General features: G+C 38.3%; 1 protein-coding gene across 1 annotated transcript in view; it reads left to right on the forward strand.

Moving 5' to 3' along the window:
- The window catches only part of NR2C1 (nuclear receptor subfamily 2 group C member 1), a 57,370-nt gene that overhangs the window by 14,851 nt on the left and 27,220 nt on the right, over positions 1-15,299 (forward strand). The window contains exons 4-9 of the mRNA XM_012801206.2: positions 1,717-1,795; positions 3,769-3,948; positions 5,850-5,997; positions 6,084-6,174; positions 6,656-6,840; positions 9,258-9,423. Coding sequence (XP_012656660.1) covers positions 1,717-1,795; positions 3,769-3,948; positions 5,850-5,997; positions 6,084-6,174; positions 6,656-6,840; positions 9,258-9,423 — 849 coding nt within the window. The remainder of the gene's footprint in view (positions 1-1,716; positions 1,796-3,768; positions 3,949-5,849; positions 5,998-6,083; positions 6,175-6,655; positions 6,841-9,257; positions 9,424-15,299) is intronic.

The raw sequence follows: 15,299 nt of genomic DNA on the forward strand, positions 1-15,299 counted from the left end.
GCCACCTTGGGTGTATGTGGCTGGCGCCTTAGCCACTTGAGCCACAGGTGCTGAGCCGAGACTCTGTCTTTAAAAAAAAAAAAGAAAGAAAGAAAATGATGAAAAGGTTGAAAGATAAATAAAGAAGGAACTAGTATTTCTTTGCCAGTATCCTATTAACTGTGCCTAGTGATGAGCTCTTTGTGTAATTAAAGATACTTAGTAATTTGCCCCTCCACCCTGTCTCACTTCTGGTCCCTGATATGCTATCCTTTATCAGATTCCAGAATAAGTGCTCTCAATTTACTTCTAACCCAAATCTTAACTCATTAATAAAAAATTTAAGGCCGAGCAGGATGGCTGTAATCCCAGCATTCTGGGAGGCCCAGGTGGGTGGATTCTTGAGCTCACGAGTTGGAAACCAGCCTGAGAAAGAGCGAGACCCTGTCTCTAAAAATACCTGGGTTTTGTGGCAGGTGCCTATAGTTCTAGGTAGTTGGGAAGCTGAGACAAGAGGATTGCTTTGAGCTGAAGAGTTTAGAGGTTGCTGTGAGATAAGATACCACGGCACTCTACCAAGGCATCAAAGTGAGACTCTGTCTCCAAAAAAAGAGAAAAATGTATACCTTTATATAGCAGTTATATTTGCATAATTATAATTAATTACTCAGGTTTTTTTCTTTATTTTTCTTTTGTAGCATTAATTATGTTAGGAACACAGTATTTTTCTTTATAACCTTTTGTCTATTTATTTATTTTTCATTTATTTATTTATTTTAGAAACAGCTTTACTTTCTTGCCCTTGGTAGAGTGCTTTGGCGTCATAGCTCACAGCAACCTCCAGCTCTTGGGCTTAGGCAATTCTCTTTGCCTCAGCCTCCCAAGTAACTGGGACTACAGGCACCCACCACAATGCCTGGCTATATTTTTGTTGCAGTTTGGCCAGGGCCAGAATTGAACCTGCCACCCTTGGTATATGGGGCCGGCACCCTATCCTCTGAGCCACAGGTACCACCCACCTCTTTTCTATTTAAAAAGTTCAGAGTTGCTGGGAGCAAGGTGGATTGCCTGAGCTCACAGATTCATGACCAGCCTGAACAAGAGTGAGACCTCATCTCTAAAAAAGAAAAAAAAAAAATAGTTGGGCATTGTGGGTGCTTGTAGTCCCAGCTACTTGGGAAGCTAAGGCAAGAAAATAGCTTAAGCCCGAGAGTTTGAGGTTGCTGTGAGCTACAACTCCATGACACTCTACCAAGGGTGACAAAGTAAGACTGTGTCTCAAAAAAAAAAAAAAAGTTCAGAGTTATCTTCTTATGCTGTTAGAAGCATATTTTTGTCATGTCATTCCATGTGGAAACGTTTTGAGCTCTTTAAAGACAGATGTAATGATAGGACTCATAACTGCTGCAATTATTTGACATGTTTCACATGAATAATACTTCGTGTTTAATGGGTGAGATGCATTAAAAATATTCATGTATTTGTGTTGAACAGTTTGGTTACTTTAATGGAATTGTTGTAGAAAAAATCAAAAAGATATTCTTGATGTCTTTGTTTCTTATAGCATTGAAATTTTCACCTATGTATAAAGAAAATTAAATTAGTTGATTATATAGTAATAAAGTTCAAAGATTAAAAATAACTTGTGAAGAAAACAGAAAACACTGATTATTCTTTAATTTTTTGACAGAATGAGAGTGTTATTGGGTAACAGTTTTTTTGTTTTTGTTTTTGAAGCTCCTAACAGATAGTTCTGCAGACCAGGGACCAAATAAGGTTTTTGATCTTTGTGTTGTATGTGGAGACAAAGCATCAGGTAACATTAAAAATTACCTCCTGTATGTGTTGTTTTGTTAAAATAGCCATCACACAATCATGTTTCTTCTAAAAGTAAAAAGAAAAATAAAAGAATATGTCATTTTTATGACTCATATTTGCAGCCTATAAAATTTAACATTTTCCCAAAGTTTTTTATTCACCTTTTCTAAGACTTAAATGGAGTTTAATTTCATTTGTGTATTGACATAAAATGAATATTTTAATGGATTATAAAAAGTTTCACTTTTTGAAAGTGGGTTTGTAGGAAATCTTTTAAATGTGAAAACTAGAAGTTTTGGCAAAGGAAACATTTAAAGGGCTCAGCGCCTGTGGCTCAAGTGGCTAAGGCGCCAGCCACATACACCTAAGGTGGTGAGTTCAAATCCAGCCCGGCCCGCCAAACAACAATGATGGTTGCAACCAAAAAATAGCTGGGCATTGTGGCGGGCGCCTGTGGTCCCAGCTACTTGGGTGGCAGAGGCAGGAGACTCACTTGAGCCCAGGAGTTGGAGGTTGCTGTGAGCTGTAATGCCACAGCACTCTATCCAGGGGGACAGCTTGAGGCTCTGTCTCGAAAAAAGAAAACATTTAAAAATGGCTCAGTGTCTATAGCTCAGTGGCTAGGGTGCCAGTCACATACACCGGGGCTAGCAGGTTCGAACCCATCCTGAGCCTGCTAAACAACAATGACAACTGCAACCAAAAAATAACCGAGCGTTGTGATGGGCGCCTATAGTCCCACCTACTTAGGAGGCTGAAAGCAAGAGAATCACTTAAGCCCAAGAGTTTGAGGTTGCTCTGAGCTGTGACACCTCAGCACTCAACCGGGGGTGATGTAATGAAACTGTCTCAAAAAAATTTTTTTTTAAAAATGAGCTGTGATCCTTAATGTATTCTGTTCCAGAGTACAGAGAATTTGAGTTATTGAGGTAGAAGCAGCTCTGGTTAATCTTTATTTAATGCTTTTCATAACTGAGCAAACTAGTCTCAAAGCTTGTTTCTACAAGTACTTAGGATTAAGTCAGTTTGGTCATTAATTCTTGCTGGAAATACATGTCTGCTCATGCACGTTCACAAATACTGACATATAGTTTAAGGCCCAGTTTGTGTCTGTTAATCTTTTCCAAAACTTTATTACAAAAACTCTGTTAGAGGCTCAGTGCCCATAGCACAGTGGTTATGGCACCAGCCACATGCACCGAGGGTGGCGGGTTCGAACCCAGCCTGGGCCAGCTAAACAATGACAACTGCAACAAAAAATAGCTAGGCATTGTGGTGGGTGCCTGTAATCCCAGATACTTGGGAGGCTGAGGCAAGAGAATCGCTTAAGCCCTAGAGTTTGAGGTTGGTGTGAGCTATGACACCAGAGCACTCTACTGAGGGCAACATAGTGAGACTCTGTCTCGAAAAAAAGAACTCTGTTAGAGAATTTTCCAGAGTGTTCAATTTGTTAACAGATGTGGAAACAATTGCTTGTGAAGTAAAATGTTAATCAAAACAGATTTCTTTAGAAATTTCAAAAGTGGCTCAGCACCCATAGCACAATGGTTACAGCGCCAGCCATGCACTGAGGCTTATGGTTTTGAATCCGGCCCCAGCCAGCTAAACAATGACAACTGCAACAACAAAAAAAAAGATCGCCAGGCATTGTGGCAGGTGCCTGTATTCCCAGCTATTTGGGTGGCTGAGTCAAGAGAATCGCTTAAGCCCAAGAATTTGAGGTTGCTGTGAGCTGTGACACTACGGCACTCTACCCAGGGCAACACAGTAAGACTCTGTCTCAAAAAATAGTAATAATAATTGTTTATTTTATCATTTTCTGTTTAATAACTCCTAAAAATATTTTTGCATCAGAAACTAAAAAGTCTGTTTCATCTCATTCATTGTTGTTTAAAAGGAGGAAATGGATTTATTTTATTTTTTTCCTAAAATCAAATGCTTTCTGTATTTTCTAAAACATATTATCTCTAGGACGTCATTATGGAGCAGTGACTTGTGAAGGCTGCAAAGGATTTTTTAAAAGAAGCATCCGAAAAAATTTAGTGTATTCGTGTCGAGGATCAAAGGACTGTATTATCAATAAACACCATCGAAACCGCTGTCAATACTGCAGGTTACAGAGGTGTATCGCATTTGGAATGAAACAAGACTGTATGTATTAGTTTAAAGGATTCTGGCAAACTAGAATTTTCAAAGTAATACATTAAAACATGTCCAACATATGCTTTTAAATTTGTAGTTTTCCAACTAAAAATTTAATAAGAGTACATATGTATGTATTGTTTACTTATTCAGGAAGTATTTATGGAATACCTGTATAGTATGCATGTATTGTAGTTGGACCCTGGCAAAAAGCCTAACTAGATATTGGTTTACTTTTTGATTAAACTACTCAAAGTGATTAATAAGATAATGAGAATGGCTCAGGCTGCCTGAGCTCTCCCTATGCCAAGCACTGTACTTAGCATATGTATCAACTTACTCTCACAGCCGTTCTCTGCAGTAGTTGCTATTACCCACTTTACATTTGAGTAAATAGAGGTTAAGAAATTTTTCCTAGGTCACAATAATATTAATAGGTGGCAGAACTAGACTTTTGAGTCCTGGCTTTTTTTGGTTTTTTTGAGACAGTGCTGTGGCATCACAGTACCTCAAACTCTTGGGCTTAAGCAGTTCTCTTAGCGTCAGGCTCCCATGTAGCTGGGACTATAGGCACCCGCCACAACCCCTAGCTACTTTTAGAGTTGAGGTCTTGATGTTGCTCAGGCTGGTTTTGAACCTTTGAGCTCAGGCCTTCCAGAGTGTTACAGGCATGAGCCACTGCCTTTTATTATTTTTTTAAGAAAATGTATAGGCTGGGTACAGTACCTCATACCTAAAATCCTAGGTATGAGGATTTTGCCTCTAGGAAGCTGAGGCAAGTGGATCACCTGAGCTTAGGAGTTCAAGAGCAGCCTGAGCAAGAGCCAGACCTATCGGTACTAAAAGTAGAAAAAACTAGCCCGCTGCAGTGGCATACTCCTGTAGTCCCAGGTACTCAGAAGGCTGAGGCAAGGGGATTGCTCGAGCCCAAGAGTTTGAGATTGCTGTGACTTAACAATACAATGGCACTCTTCCCAGGGAAACAGAGTGAGACTCTGGCTCAAAAAGGAAAGAAAGAAAAAAAAAGAAAATATACATTTTTTTTTTGGCAGTTTTAGCTGGGGCCAGGCTTGAACTCACCACGCCCAGTATATGGGGCTGGCGCCCTACTCCTTGAGCCACAGGTGCAGCCCAGAACATATACATTTAACAACTACATTATGGGCTCAGTGCCTGTGGCTCAAGCAGCTAAGGCCCCAGCCACATACACCTGAGCTGGTGGGTTCGAATCCAGCCCAGGCCCGCCAAACAACAATGACGGCTGCAACCAAAAAATAGCTGGGCGTTGTGGTGGGCGCCTGTAATCCCAGCTACTTGGGAGGCTGAGGCAGGAGACTCGCTTGAGCCCAGGAGTTGGAGGTTGCTATGAGCTGTGGTGCCATGGCACTCTACCAAGGGTGACAGCTTGAGATCTGTCTCAAAAAAAAAAAACAACTACATTACACTATTTCCTAAGTATTATGAAATAAAATTTCTATGAAAATTATATATTAGCCAGTTGAATTATATCTCATTCTCTCAGCTCTTGGTTGAAAAATCTATTTTAGGCCTTTGATTTGATTGGAGTTGATCATTTGATTGATTAAATTTTGTTTCATTTTTTAAGTTCTCATAGGTTGATGACTCCCAACTTCATTTCTTCCTTCTTGGTAGTGAGCTTTTAAAAAACATAGTTCCTCTACGTATATGCACATACTACAGGAGCAAGGTAGCAAGGAGAAAAGAGAGTAAAAGATATGAAGCTTTACTAACCTGAAGCAACTTCATTGAACTTGCACTTAATTTCTAATAGTTATTTTCAGAGTTGAGTATGGTAACTATGTCTCTTATTAGCAGTATTGATAGAGTTTACATTTATAACTGCTTATAAATGTTGTATCTTGATGTAATAGTTTAACACATTTTTGTAGCGGTTCAATGTGAAAGAAAACCCATTGAAGTATCACGAGAAAAATCTTCCAACTGTGCCGCTTCCACAGAAAAAATCTACATCCGAAAAGACCTTCGTAGTCCATTAGCTGCAACTCCAACTTTTGTAACAGATAGTGAAACTGCAAGGTATAGCAAAACAAACATGAAGTGCCTGGTCATTTATTTTTCCTCCCAATGAAACGAAGACTAAAATATATACTTGTTTGTTACAGGTCAACAGGACTGTTAGATACAGGAATGTTTGTGAATATTCATCCATCTGGAATAAAAACTGAGTCAACTGTGTTGATGACACCAGATAAGGTATGTGTAGATAACTTAAAGCTTAATTTTTTTTAAAGCTTTTAGTATTTCATTTTTTTTATCTCTTTTATCACTTTGGTCAATCAATTTGGTCTTAGATACTGCCCATTACAAGTTGCTTTTTAAGAAAAAAATCATAGGCCGGGTGTGGTGGCTCAAACCTCTAATCCTAGCACTTGGGAGACTAAGGTGGGTGGATTGCCTGAGTTCACGGATTCGAGACCAGCCTGAACCACAGCAAGACCTTGTCTGTAAAAATAGCTGGGCATTGTGGTGGACGCCTGTAGTCCCAGGTACTTGGGAGGCTGAAGCAAGAGAATCACTTGAGCCTCAGAGTTGGAGGTTGCTATGAACTATGACGCCATGGCACTCTACCAAGGGCAGCAAAGTAAGACACTTTCTTGAAAACAAAAAAATTTATTTAAATATATATATACTGATAAGAATTTTCAGAATTTTAATACCTTTTTTTTTTTTTAAGGCTGAATCATGTCAAGGAGATTTAAGTACACTGGCCAGTGTGGTTACATCATTAGCAAATCTTGGAAAAACTAAAGATCTTTCTCAAAATGGTAATGAAATGTCTGTGATTGAAAACTTAAGCAATGGTGATACCTCTTTGGGTGAATTTCATCAAGAAATGCAGACCAATGGTGATGTTTCAAGGTAAGGTCTGTTTTGATCTTAAGAGTCCTTTTGTTTAAGTGTCTTTTAGTATTAAAATATTTTTATGTTAAATACTATTTAATTTGACTCGGTGCCTATTGCTCAGTGGTTAGGGTGCCAGCCACATATAACTGGGCTGGTGGGTTTGAAGGTGGCCCAGGTTTGCTAAACAACAATGACAGCTATGAAAAAAAAATAGCCAGGCGTTGTGGTGGGCACCTGTAGTCCCAGCTACTTGGGAGACTCAGGCAAGGGAATCGCTTAAGCCCAAGAGTTTAAGGTTGCTGTGAGCTGTGACACCACGGCACTCTGCCCAGGGCAACATAGTGAGATTCATTCTCAAAAGAAAAAAAAAAAACAAAACTATTTAACTGAAGTTTCAGGAAACAAGTACAGATTGATTTTTTTCCCTTATCCAAAATACTTGGGACAAGAAGTGTTTTAGATTTTGGAACAGTGCATCACCCTATGAGTATTTTGCAGGCCTTAGTGACATTTTCAACAATATTTTTACACCACAAAGCAAAGAATAAACAAAAACCAGTGGATAATGCATGTAGATCTTGGCTTCTTGCTGGGCATCGTGGAGAACCTGCTGTTGGCACATCTGGCTTGTGCACATGCTGTTTTAATTACCTTTGTGGATATGCTTGCATGGGATAATCTAGGTGTGCACAAAAGAGAGAGATCTCTGCTGAAGGGGCCTAGCAGGGTCTTTTTTCCCTTGGGAGACAGTGAATTGTGTTTTGTGCACCTGTGGTTTGACTACAACCCATCACATGAGGTTGTATGTGGAATTTTTCACTTGTGTCATGTTGATGCTCAGAAAGTTTCAGAGGTTGGAGCATTTCAGATTTCAGGATTGGTATGCTCTACCTGTATTTCTATTAAGCTAAGAAAATTTAAGGTATAGTAAGTTTTAGTTGAAAACCTGTAGTTAGGCTCAGTGCTTGTTGCACAGTGGTTAGGGTGCTGGCCACATACTGAGGCAGGTGAGTTTAAACCCAGCCCCGGGCCTGCTAAACAATGCCAACTGAAACACAATAGCCAGCCAGATGTGTGGCAGGCACCTATAGGCCTAACTGCTTAGGAGGCTGAAGCAATAGAATCGCGTAAGCACAAAAGTTAAAGGTTGCTCTGCACTGTAATGCCTCAGCACTCTACCATGGAGTCAAAGTGAGACACTGTCTCAAACAAACAAAAAAAACCCCTGCATTTAGTATAAAGTGTCTGACAGGTTACATTATAAATAACAAGATCAATAAATGAATATTGTGAGATTAGAAATGTACGTAGACTTTTAAGATTTCTTTTTCTTTAAAAACGATAATTTGAGTCTGACATTTCAAATGTTTTAGTTGCCATATTTCATCTTCTGTGTTTATAGAGTGAAACATTTGTTTTTTCTAGGCCATCATGTTGATCCTCCTCCTCTCTAGTGATGAAAATAAATATAGAAGATTTAGTTGGATCAACTACAGCTTTAAGTTTTCACTTGAGGAAAATAGTCTCAGAATTCTGTTTTTCTGTCTATATAATACTTAGGATATGGGAACAAAATTTATTCAAGCTTTCCATGTGAATCTGCTTATTTAAAATATTGAATAAGCCAGGCACAGTGGGTCATGCCTGTAGTCCTAGCTACTCAGGAGGCTGAGGCAAGACAATCACTTGAGTCCAAGTGTTTGAGATTGCTATGAGCTGTGACGCCACGGCACTTTACCAGGGGCAGCAAAGTGAGACTCTGTCTCAAAAAGGAAAAGAAAAACATAATAAAATACTGAATTAGCTGCATTTAGAGTCATGATCAGTACCTTGTTGAACATGAGATTTAAAGGAATTCTAGAAGGCCTATCATTGAAAAATAGGATCTATTTTGAATGATTATTTGCTAACATTGATTATTTATTACTCTCAAATCCTTACACGTTAGATTTAGCTATATAACCACAGTTTTTTAAATATTCTCCAAATTTTTAAGGAAAATTAAGACCTAATTTTGTATTGAGTACAATACAATAAAGTTAATGTAAGTTTTCCCTTTCATTCTTTCTGAATAACTTCTATAAGATAAATGGACTGATACCTTGTCATATCAAACATATAACTTCTAAAGACCGTTTATATACCAAAGTATGAGGATTTTGCTCTTAAATTACAAAAGATTTTTAAGAGTCTTTAACTCCCTGATGATACGTTATTATGATAATCTAGTATTTCATACTATACATATGAAGTTTAATTTGTTGCTTTTGGAGAGAGTTTTAGATGTCGCTGAAATAGAATGCTCAGTGATACACCAATGTTTTATTTTCTAAACTTTTTTAGGCTTAAATCTTAAATCCAGAATCTTGTGTGGAATTTTCATTTTATTGTGGAGATTGGCCAAGCTTACAGATTCTGACATCTCCTTGCAGGGCATTTGATACTCTCGCAAAAGCATTGAATCCTGGAGAGAGCACAACCTGTCAGAGCTCAGTAGAGGGCATGGAAGGAAGTGTACACCTAATTGCTGGAGATTCGAGCATAAATTGCATCGAAAAAGAGGGGCCACTTCTCAGCGATTCGCATGTAGCTTTCAGGGTATTTCTCTCTATATTTTTTAACTTTAATCGTATTATCTTTCGATTTTGATCTTCCCTTCAATAATCAAAGTGTATTTGTGCTTTTAAAGTCAGAAATATCTTTGGTAGGATTTCAAAACAGCAGCTAGAATATACACATTTGGCTATATAAGGCAAATGGCTTAATAAAAGCATCCTATCTATAAGTGGTGGGTTTAAGGCTGTAAAAATTAGCATTTAGAACTGTTTAAACATAGTTTGTTTTTTTTTTTTAAGTATTGGCATTCATGATGTATTGAATGCACACTGCTTTGGCTCATTGTCTAGCTATTAGTTGTAGTATAAATCAGTTTCTAAGACCCAGATGTTTTATTCTTTCCATAACAATGACAATAACTCCCAAATGTTACCACCCTAATCAGCTTTCCAAATTTTTATAAGAAATTAATACATTTTAACTTTTGGTTTTTAACCATTTTGGAGAAGGTACATTTATAATTTATTTTGTTCCCCAAATACATTTATTTATAATGGAAACAATATATGTAGAACTAGAAAATTACTTGCTATTTGTAATTCAAGTAATGTTTTGACCAGAGATCGGTATCTGTTCTCTTCTGAGACCTTACATTAAGACCTTATTATTTTGACACATCCATTTTACCACTCTTTGCAAGATATGTACAGAGTGATTGAGAATACATAGGAAATTTCACTTAATAATACAGATTATCTGAGAGTGATTGCTCACAATTTTACTATAGATTATAAAATTCCATGTATTTCTTAAGAAAATATGCGTAGTTGGGTGGCGCCTGTGGCTCAGTGGGTAGGGTGCCAGCCCTGGCCAAACTGCCAGGAAAAAAAAAATATCTGGGCATTATGGCAGGCGCCTGTAGTCTCAGCTACTCGGGAGGCTGAGGCAAGAGAATGGAAAAATAAAAGAAAATATGCATAGATAGCAAATAGGTAATGTATATTACTAATAGCAATAATGAATACAAAGTAGATGTAACATTGGCTAACATGGCATATGATAATATTTGTGTTTATAAAATTTGACTTGAAAACTCAATGACTTAAATAATTGATGTAATTAGGTATGGTCAATAAAATACATCAGTAAAGGCTCAGCGCCGTAGAACAGTGGTTACACCAGCCACATACACTGAAGTTGGCAGGTTCGAACCCGGCCCAGGGCAGCTAAAAAACAACAATGACAACTGCAACCAAAAAATAGCCGGGCGTTTGTGGCAGGCGCCTATAGCTGGGACAGCTACTTGGGAGGCTGAGGCAAGAAAATTGCTTAAGCCCAAGAGTTTGAGATTGCTGTTAGCGTGATGCTACAGCACTCTATTGAGGGTGACATAGTGAGGACTCTGTCTCAAAAAATATATAAAACCAATTTTTATGTAAACTTTTACTAAAGATAACGTACATGGAAAAAATAAGAAATGTTTTATCTATACTGTATGGGTGAACTTTTTATAGGTGCTGTAAGAAAAAGAAATTAGTATAAATAATTAGAATAATCAGTATCATCCTTAAGAATTATGTTATGGGCTATGGACAAGGGTAGAGCAAGACAAAACTTTATTTTTTCCATTGTTCCAAAAGACATTTTTTTGTTTTCTTAGTTTTATTTTCTGCTTTTGGCTTTAAATGGAAAGAAAAAATGAGATAAATGGAGGAAGGAGATCCATTATGAGGAAAAAGGACAGAGTACTTGTTAGAGAGTAGAAGTTGTTCACTTTTTGTATTGTTGATTTCGGTCCTCAAAAATTTTAATTTCTTGAAATGTTTTGGCAGATGAATTAGGCAAAGTAGACCTTTTTCTCTCTTTTGGAAATGACTTTTTCTATTCCGTCTTTGATCTCCTGTGTTCTGCTTGTCCTCAGAGTCAGTGCTATAATACTCCTGAAAAGAACAGCTTTTTCATTCTCTGATTCTTGTTTCTAGTCCTGTGAAGTCAAGGCTTTAACTTTTGAGTAATTTCCTTGTTTAGTTTGTAGAGCCTGGTAATTTCATGGTTGGTTCACTCACTGAGGTTTTCTAGTCATGGGTTTCAAGACCTGACTTCTGTAATCAAATAACTCAATCCTGTCTTAATTGCAGAGCCAAATAGCATTTTCCTCTTTTGTATTTCTATATACACTATAGCTTGCAGCATATTTTCACATACATTCCTTTGAGCCTTACCACATTCTGTTGAAGAGGTTATCATTTTTATTCTCATTTCATATCTGAAGAAAGAAATTTAGAAATATTCAGTGTCTTGTTTAAAGCAATTTAGTAAGAAGAAACAGTGTAATAATAATACTTGAAGTTTGTTCCAAAAAAGCAAGGACAAAAGTAATTAACATTTCTATTAAGCTTCAGAGTTTGGGATATGATTTCATATACCTTATTTCACTTGATTCTTAAATTTCCTTATATGGTATACAAGTATTCTTACTTAAGGAATAAGTATATATTGGTGTTGCAACTGTGGCTCAGTGGGTAGGGCGCCAGCCACACATACTGAGGGTGTTGGGTCAGGTTTGAACCCACCCTGGCCAGCTAAAACAGCAATGACAACTGCAACAAAAAACAAAATGGGCATTGTGGTGGGGCCTGTAGTCCCAGCTACTGGGAGGGCTGAGGCAGGAGAATCGCTTAAACCCAAGAGTTTGAGGCTGCTGTGAGCTGTGATGCCACAGTACTCTACCAAGGGCGAATATATGCAACAGAAGCAAGGTGAAATTGCAACACTATTCTTATGTTTATTCTCTCAATGCTAAAGTCAAAGTCCTTCTAGTAACGTACATTTGCACCTTTGGGCTGGTCATCATGCTCCTCACATTTTCTTCTCCCTTCCTCTTCATTTCTATTGCCATATTTTAGGTCTTTTAAAATTTCCTTGAACTGGTTCAGCATCTTTAGCTCAGCAGCTAGGGTGCCAGCCACATACACCAGAGCTGGCAGGTTCAAAGCCAGCCTAGGCCAACTACAACCAAAAAATAGCTGGGCGTTGTGCCTGGCACCTGTAGTCTCAGCTACTTGGGAAGTAGAGGCAAGAGAATTACTTAAGCTCAAGAGTTTGAGGTTGCTGTGAGCTGTGATGTCACAGCACTCTACCAAAGGCAACGTGGTAAGACTCTGTCTCAAAAGAAAAAATAATATAAGATTTTCCTGAACTATTATGGTAGCAGCTTTGCTTCCTGGCTCTCTTCTCTGTTATATCCTGTGCACTGGTACTAGTGTAGTATGTGTTAAAAATCAATCGTATGTCACTCTGTTACTTAAAAGCCTTCAATAAATTCTCCCCCTTCCTGTGTGAGATGAAGTGTAGACTCCATGACTTGACATTTTAGGTCTTCCACATTCTGATTCACTTGCCCGGTGTTTCTCTCACATGTTGTTTCCTGTCTTAGCCGCTTGCTATAGTTCACCCAGTTTTCATTTTCTTCCTCCACAGAAACACTAGCACTTGGCTGTGAACTCTTAGTCAGTGGTTATTGAATGTGTATATAATGTTCATGATCATAGAGGTAATTAGTGAAAAGTTGGAAGTCAGATTTTTTTTTTTTAGAGACAGAGTCTCACTTTATCTCCCTTGGTAGAGTGCTGTAGCGTCACACAGCTCACAGCAACCTCCAACTCCTGGGCTCAGGCGATTCTGCTGCCAGAGCTTCCTGAGTACTTAGGACCACAGGTGCCCACCACAGTGCCCAACTATTTTTTTGTTGCAGTTTGGCCGGGGCCAAGTTTGAACCTGCCACCCTCAGTATATGGAGCTGGCACCCTACCCACTGAGCCACAGGTGCCGCTCTGCCCCAGATGATTTTTTTAAAAGCTGTATCATAAATAAGGGCTGGCTCATGCCTGTAATCCTAGCACTCTGGGAGGCCGAGTGGATTTCTTGAGCCTCCGGTGTTAAGACAGCCTGAACAAGAGCAAGATCTTGTGTCTAAAAAATAGCTGGGCGTTGTGGTGTTCACCTGATTGGGAGGCTGAAGCAAGAGTTGAACCCAAGAGATTGAGGTTAGTGTGAGCTGTGAGGCCAGGGCACTCTACCAAGGGTGACAAAGTGAAATTCTGTCTCAAAAAAATAAGAAAAAAGCTATATCAACGCAGGTTATTATTAGAATTTCAATATAGAAACTATTAGAGAAAGATAATTGCAAAGCCAAGTAATACCTCCTGAAATAGGTTGGTCAGGTTTAGTTGTTGTCAACACTCTTTAAAAATTCAGCTCAAGATATTAAATTTGAAAAATATGTATAGTTCGGTTTATAACCCTAAATATCCACAGGCATTTGGGGGAAATTTTAACATCTTTGTAGTGGAAATTCACCTTCTCTACATAGAGGAAGAAATCTTTGTCTTTAGAATTTTTTAAAAGCCTTGTTGGCTCCGCGCCTGTGGCTCAAGTGGCTAAGACGCCAGCCACATACACCTTAAGGTGGCGGATTCAAATCCAGCCCAGGCCCGCCAAAAAACAGCAGTGACGGCTGCAGCCAAAAAATAGCCAGGTGTTGTGGCAGGCGCCTGTGGTCCAGCTACTTGGTAGGCTGAGGCAGGAGACTTGGTTAAGCCCAGGAGTTGGAGGTTGCTGTGAGCTGTGATGCCACGGCACTCTACCCAGGGTGACAGCTTGAGGCCCTGTCTCAAAAATAAATAAATAAATAAATAAATAAATAAAAGCCTTGTTGAATGGGTTGTTGCTTTAGCTTTCTGATTCATAATGCTTAAGGTCTATTAAGTATATAAAACAGATAAATTATGAAACATTTGCTTCATTTATAAATGCAACATGGTCCAGTATTTTAAGTAATGAGTTCCTTTAATGTATATGGCAAACTTTCGTTTTATGATTAAATCAGCAGAAAGTTTTCAGTTATCACTTACCCCATGAAGAGAGTCTGGCCACCTGTCTATGTCAGCCATATGCAGAGATGGGGATAGGTCTGCTAAACTTTGTCAGAAGAGGTGGAGATTCTGGATAACAGTGAGATTAGCCTCTCCAAGACTGTTCTGATCTTCCATTCCCAACATTACAGTTTTACACATTTAAATTCAAAGTGAAGACCATGTTAACCCTTACCTTAAACAATAATTGGCAGGACCCATGACTCATAAACAATTAGCAACATTCTAATTAAAAGTTAATCTCCTAGATCAGTCCACCTAAACTACTCAAGATAGGCCTCTTTAGGGTGGGAGCTAAATTTACAAAACAGTAAGAATGGGAGAGAGGGTGAAGGGCAGGCAGGACCTGAATCAGACCAGCTGTGTCAAGTCTGCCCTACCCTCAAGAGACTCCCTCTTATTCTCACTAGATGTGCTTTCAACACCATTGTTGTTATGTAAATCAAAGCCATTATATCCAGTTTTTACATATTACAGGTATTTTATTTAATAAAAGGCAATTTTAAACTATTTAACAAAGGATATTCTTTTTGTTTTGTTCCTTACCCCTTGCCCTTAAAACTAGTTAATTTCCCTAATTTTTGACAGTTAAGTACAAAAATAGAAAAATTAGCCAGGCATGGCGGTGCATGCCTGTAGTCCCAGCTACTTGGGAACCTGGGCAGGAGGATCACTGATGCCCAGGAGTTTAAGGTTACAGTGAATTATGATGGTACCAGCATACTTAATTTTAATTTTTGGTAATTTCCCTAATTTTTCAGGCTTTTTTTCCCTATCTACTTTGGACAATTCTGAAAAAGTTCCCAAGTTATTAAAATACATACATATATACATATATATATGTACATATTATACACTCATATGTAGAGTTATGTCCTACTGATTACTTTTGTATGTTTAATAATTTGCCTACAATTCTCTTGGAAATTGTCTTAAATGCTTCTATTTTAATTTACTTTTCTTTTCTTTTTTTTTTTTTTTTTT

Source organism: Otolemur garnettii, unplaced genomic scaffold (assembly GCF_000181295.1).
Source record: "Otolemur garnettii isolate 467f Iridium unplaced genomic scaffold, OtoGar3 scaffold00007, whole genome shotgun sequence".
NCBI classification, from domain to species: Eukaryota; Metazoa; Chordata; class Mammalia; order Primates; family Galagidae; genus Otolemur; species Otolemur garnettii.